General features: G+C 36.7%; 1 protein-coding gene across 16 annotated transcripts; it reads right to left on the reverse strand.

Annotated features, from left to right (window-relative positions):
- Positions 1-237: 237 nt before the first annotated feature.
- Positions 238-5,423, reverse strand: LOC101797126 (probable G-protein coupled receptor 141). Of its 16 annotated transcripts, none has more exons than XM_072033247.1 (5): positions 5,407-5,421; positions 4,930-5,022; positions 3,230-4,475; positions 2,543-2,629; positions 238-1,740 (listed from the first exon to the last, which is right to left on the reverse strand). In XM_072033247.1, the coding sequence occupies exon 5, from the start codon at positions 1,711-1,713 to the stop codon at positions 856-858; it is 858 nt and encodes a 285-aa protein (XP_071889348.1). In that variant the 5' UTR covers positions 1,714-1,740; positions 2,543-2,629; positions 3,230-4,475; positions 4,930-5,022; positions 5,407-5,421; the 3' UTR covers positions 238-855. The 16 variants fall into 16 exon arrangements, with proteins under 16 accessions (XP_071889348.1, XP_071889354.1, XP_071889356.1 ...); XM_072033253.1 differs by lacking the exon at positions 5,407-5,421 and having other exon boundaries at positions 3,230-3,262; positions 4,395-4,475; positions 4,930-5,312; XM_072033255.1 differs by lacking the exon at positions 5,407-5,421 and having other exon boundaries at positions 3,230-3,335; positions 4,395-4,475; positions 4,930-5,312.
- Between the last annotated feature and the right edge of the window lie 979 nt (positions 5,424-6,402).

Here is a 6,402-nt window from a genome sequence, read left to right on the forward strand (position 1 = left end):
AGTCCTGAATTCCAGCTCTGGTTATGGGCAGGGCACAATGGTAACTTGTATTTCTTTGGCTGAAATGGACTTAAGGGATAACAGCCACCGATCCAGACCTGGTGGGAGAGTGACATAAGACAAAAGTTTTGAAACTTGTGACCTGTTCAGCTCTCACTCACTTTGAAGGTGTAATTACCTCAGTTCAGGGAGCTGCTTGTGCTTTTGAAATGAATCAAGTAAAGTTGAAGCTACGAGAATGTTAAATGTTTTCATTTAATTTAATGTATACTTTGTATAGATGAACAAACGAAGCTTATGCTAGAATATTCCACTAAAACATTTCACTCATGCCCTGTTTCATGCCTTGAATACATTTCTAATATAGTTCGTGGCCTTGTTATCTAAAATCACTTGTACAAAAAGGTTGTAAAGGAATTTCCTTCTTACCTCACCCCATCAGTATCACAAGTGACAGAAGAAAGTGTTAGACTTTCACAGTGAAAACTTGTTAGACACAGTGGGTTGTAGTTATTGGGACAGTCTGTGGAAAAAAGAGGAAGGGATGGATACTTGTGCTCTAATGGTTAGGGAGAGGAACGACTGAGGAAAATCTTAATGAAGCTTCGTGACGTGACATTTAGGTCAAAGACCAAAGTAATGTTCATATGTCTGTCTTCAAGAGAGAAGATAAAAAATAGTAGTTTCAGAAAGATGGATCTTCCTAGCCTGTAAAAGCCAAAGACTATGACAATCCTATATAGCCTTGATGAAAACTCAGCAGTCTCCCTGGCACAGCAAAGTCCTGACACAAGTTTATTTCAGCCGAGAGCCAGTATTGACACAGAGTGGCTGGATTTCCTGGTAGTTCAGAGTTTAGTGGGCTATTCCAGCTATGAAGCACAACATATCCAAGCAACACATTGTTGTTAAAGCTAAAAAAATTTCATTGTATGGGAGAAGTTTATGATCTTTATCCGGGTGGTAGTTTTGGATGTAATATACTCTGAATACATGATGAGGCATAAAGCACACTAACATTACCAAGATGAAGAAGAAACTCTTTGCCTGAGCCCTGAATTCCACATGGGAGTTGATGTCAGGCCAGTATTTCACAGCCAGTCTATAGATCACAGATAGCTGGATGACAGTGAGCACAGCACAAACAGCCACCAAAATTCCAACCAAACAGTAGTTTATGATCGTCATACGTAACTCTTGTATCTCCTGCTGGAAGTGAAAGCAATGGGAGGACGTGTATGTTTTAGAAGTGCCATAGTAAGAGAGGAAAACAGGTGCAATCACCAGTGCTCCCAGCAGCCAGACAGCAATCACCCACGTTGTAGTGTAGCATTTCTTAAACTCAAGTCGGAAGAGACGTATTACGATGATAGCAATGTAAAACGAGAAGGTGGTGTACATGTGGAAGTAGATAATGGCACTCACTAGCCTGCAGGTGAATGTCCCAAATTTCCATTCCTGTAAAATGTAATAGCTGAGGCGAAAGGGGATGCTGACTAGCAGGAATGTGTGCAGCACCAGGAGGTTGATGATGATAATGGTCATCACAGATTGTGACTTCCTTCGAAACAACTGGTGGGACATCACGATGACCCCGAGGGTGCCGCCAGCCAGGTCAATGCTGTACAGGATTATGAGAACAGAGTGGACTGAGGCATCCAGCAGTGTCTCATTGGAGGAGTGGTTCTGCTGGGTCAAGCTGCTTTTAGGCATCCTCCTAAGCACCTCTTCCAAAGGTTACTGAAAATTAAAATTGTGAACTTTTAAAACAGACATGCTTTCATTGTTGCTTCTGTTATTGTTAATTATAGAATGTCACAGATTCATGAAGTGACATTTTAGTGAATTGTGTTTGAAATAATTTTATCCCATTTATATACAACCTTATAATAGTTGTCAAGCTGTATATGACAGCAATAAGATGCGTCTCTTGGTGTTAAAACCATATTATATATAATAATGAATGAGTTTTTAAGTTACTAAACTGCATGCCAGGATATTTGTGCAATTATTTGCCTCTATCAAGCCTTTTTGACATAGTCAAGACGTTGACTGTAAACTCTACAAGTTTAATTTGCACGTATGTTATAAAGCTAAAACTGAAGGTAGGAAAAATACTGAAATGCAAAGAAATGCACGTATAATTTGTGCGTAATTTCTGAAGACACCAAAGCCATCTTTTTAGCATCCTGCTGGGTGACTGCAGGGCAACCATAAGGCAGCAACAGTTTCAGTTTCTGGATTCACAGAGCACAGTGAAAATACAGATCTGCAGATTAAAAAATAGTTTCTTCTTGCTTCAGCTTCAAGTCTTTTTGTTACAGAATTTCACCTGCAGTACTCTATTATGAAAAATAATTAAAAGCTACAAATTAATATGGGATTTTTTTTTTCTTCTCAAGGATATAAACCTATAGGCGCTTGTTGACATCTGCATTTGTATTTGAATATAAGGCTTGCACACAAGTTTCTCTTTATACGAAAGTATACAGGGATAGCATGAAGGTTACAAGCATATTTTGCTAATGGAATCTGTCCTTACCTTAGAAAGAGTTTCAAAAAATGAAGTAATAGCTAAGAAATGTTTTCTTAGAAAGTTAATGTGCCCTTTCTTTGCTTCTTCTTGAGTCTGAAATCAGAAATGTGGCTTTAATTGGAAATTCTTAATTCTGTTGCACTCATCTATAAAAGTGAGTGAAAAAAAAAATCAATTTTGTGATTACAAGCGCATTTCCAATATTACGATCACATTTTTCCTAGTAATTGTTTGTAACTGAAGAACATTCTTCAGTTACAGAAGAATGTTCAGAAAAACTTCTTCTTTATAAAGCATCACTCAAAGCATCTTTAGAAGGCTGCTGAAGTGCTGTGTTCAAAATTGATATAAACCATTCTGTTCAATCTCTTTCAAAATGCATGTTCTTAGAAAAAGTCATATGTTTAAAATCATGTGCTTACCTAATATTCTTGAGACAAGCATGATGAATTTGCTTTTCTATCAACTTTGCTGTAAGAAAAGCTTTATGAACTTTAAAAAGATGACTATCTGCTCCTGACACAAAATAACTTTTCAGTGTATGTTGTTAATATTTCAAACTTACATAATTAGACACAATCATTTTTTCTTATTTTAAACAGCATTGTTACAGTCCGAATGTCAACAGTTTATGTTACTCAGAAATAGATTATATTTTTTGCTATTTGTAGAAATAAAATGCTTAAATTTTACCTTATAGTCTCCGATTTGTATTGTTTCTGTCTTCTTCATTGCCATTTCATGCATCCATAGCATGCAACATACATAATCGGTATGAATAAAAGAGCCTTGGTTGTTACTGTTTGCCCAAGAAGAGTTAAGAGTTTTCTCAGCCCACATACAGGAAGGTGCAAGCATTTGTTCATGCAGAAAAAGATGCTGGAAAGCTGTACTTGTTTTGTATTTAATAGTTAATTAAAATGTGCCAGAATAACAAAGCATTTAGCAGATAAAAAAAAAAACAACAAACTTCACTTGAATGTACTATCTTCAAGAATTAAGAGATTACCCACTGTTTAAATTGTGTAAGTAAAATAAACCTCACACATGTACGTAAAGCAACTTAAGAGTTCATTCTGTTTAAAAATAAAAAATAAAATAAAATAAAATAAAATAAAATAAAATAAAATAAAATAAAATAAAATAAAATAAAATAAAATAAAATAAAAAACAGGCAGAGGCCAGTGACCTTGAAGGTTATGTCTGAACAACAGGAATGAATGCTGACCCCAAACCACAGTACTGGTAAAAAAGAAAGCGTTATGTTGGGGATTTTCCAGGGACAGCAAAAAGCAGTTTCCTGACTAGAAATGAAAGAGAAAAAAAAAATAGTGATTTTTTTTTTTTTTTCAATTAGAGGTCTAGACCACAGTCTGAATTAGCAGTACTCAAATAAGAATGAGGTACATGAGGTTTTGTGAGCAGTAACATAAAACCGCTCTCTCAGCAGGTCTGAACTAGAATTGCTTCTGCAATTATATGCAGGCATCCTCTTCTGTGGAATGTGAGGGTGGTTCACTTTGTGAGTCTTCTCTCCTGTTATTAAGTACAGTTATTAGGAAGAACAAGATAGACAGTAAACAAATACAAAGACTCAACATGGGCACTAAAAGTCAGGGAGATAAACTGAAAGGATATTGAATGTAAGCAAAACCACAGAGAGAACAGTCTGTGGGACATTCTCTGGATGATCTCTGAAAGCTTTGAGCAGTTGCCATCTCATCTAGACTAGGATTCAGAGCAGGAGAGAAACCCTGTTCTGGAGACTGCATGTGTTCTTGGCTTGGGGATAAGAGAAATGAGTGATTGTTCCAACAGGGCACCAAAAGAAAAGAGATATATGAATAATGGTACTCACCAGGTACGGTTCCAGCATCTTAATTCCACTTAAGGACAGGCTTCTGACATGGTAGTAATGATGTTTAGACAGCAAAATGATCTGAAGAAACATATATAGGAGGGTAGGGAGCAGCCTGGGTGTCTGACATAAAGCTTTAGATGGGTTAACGTGACCATGAAACTATATCCACAACCTCTAGGTAAAGCAGGCAAATGCCTGCAGTCTTGTGTTCTGTCCATGGAGTCTGGAGCAATCCACAGCTTGAGTCGTCATGTAATAATAATGTAGAAGAGGCATGAAGAAACTGGGTTCCTGAAATAACTACTATATGACAGCCAGCTCCAGACAGAGCCAAAGCAGGATATAATATCAAGAGCTTAGTAAAGTCTCTTACCTCATCCAGTCCTGTCCAAGCTCTTTGGATGTAGAGTAGTTCAAAAAACCCTACCAAGGTTTTTTTTTAAATTCCTGTCACTTGGGGAAGAACACCAGTTTTGGCTGACACAAAACTGCAGGGGACCAGAAACTGAACTTCTGAATTGATGGTTCATACCTCTGAGTTGCTATATCCTCAAAGTATTCCTTTAAGTTTGTACGTTGAAACCGTTCAGTGTTCAGTCTGTTGACCTTTTATCTTCATCTTCTTCTGTTCAGAAAAACATAAATAAATAAATCATGTACTTTGTAAACAAGGTCTTAAATTTTAGGTCAGCTTCCCTTTAGAATATAACAGGAAATTGAGTCATCTCAGACTCTTCAAATCAACTCTGAGATCTTTCTTCGGCTTCTTATTTCATCATTGCATAGTTTGCCTGGACCAGTAGTGAGAAGGCTGAAAGAGAAATACACACTAGAGATCCATGTCAAGACAGGTATCACAAAGAGAGTTTAAGGAGGGAAAAAACTGGGCATGTCTGGCTCAACACTGAGGAAAACAGATGAGATGAAGAGGAAAGCTGAGGTTTTAAATCATTAAGAAGAGAAAATTAAAGAGAAGAAGAAGTGATAGTTGAGAGACGAGGAACAAGACCTGCTGAATGTTCAGAGACTGGAAATGTTTCTGAATGTGCCCATGCATGGTTGTAGAGAAGTTCCTCTAAGCAGGGTCTAGATCTCCAGTAGAATTCTAAGTTTTTATATTTTGTTTCATTTCTGCATGATTTCCCCTACTTTCAGTGTCACTGTGTAAGAATATATTGTATTTATTGGTCATTAGAATAGAAACTATGGTTTTACAAGAGCTGAAGAGTTCCTTTCTGTCTAGGAACAAACATAAAGCTACCTTGTGTTACTGGATAGGTTTTCAGTTTTAGCTGCTTCCAACCTAGGGTCATCATTGCTCGTAATTTCAATCCTCTGTTGCTAGACTGATATGGAAATTAAGCTGAATACAGGTCAGTCATAAACAACAGCAGGACGGAGAATGCCTGTGTTGCATTTTAATTTACCAGTTTCTCTGATTGCAAGTGATTCTTGCTGTCTTATTCCCTGTCTGTCATACATGAGGCACAGGTACTGTAAAATGAGGAAATCATACTCCATTGTAGTTTTAGGATAAATGCTTTAACTTGAAAATACCACCCATGCTGCACGAAGAAATGAAAAATTTAGTAAGTGGTCAACAAGTCTAGAAGAGATTTGAGATTCTTATACTAATCCTCTATTTGTTGGTTGGAGATACGTTGAGAAGTTTCTCATGCTTTATCATGATGAAAGAGGCAATCTGGCTTCTCTGTTCATTAGAAACAATCATGATATAGTTGCCTTAGTCATACCTATTTAATATATTTCAAAAACAGGTATTATGCTTTATATAACAAGAAATAATATATCATGGGTTTCTACAAAGAAGTGTAGTAGGGTATATTACAGGCAGATGGTATGTTGCTTTTTGAAACAAAACTATTAGTTCTTGGTTTTGGTGAGTGGAGATAAGGTTTATTATTACAAGTTCAGGAACTTGTACTCATTATTCTCTTGTGCTGGTATAAACCAGTTTAATAGTAAGCTAGATTTATGAAATAGG

The sequence above is a fragment of the Anas platyrhynchos genome, chromosome 2, assembly GCF_047663525.1.
Source record: "Anas platyrhynchos isolate ZD024472 breed Pekin duck chromosome 2, IASCAAS_PekinDuck_T2T, whole genome shotgun sequence".
Classification (NCBI taxonomy): Eukaryota; Metazoa; Chordata; class Aves; order Anseriformes; family Anatidae; genus Anas; species Anas platyrhynchos.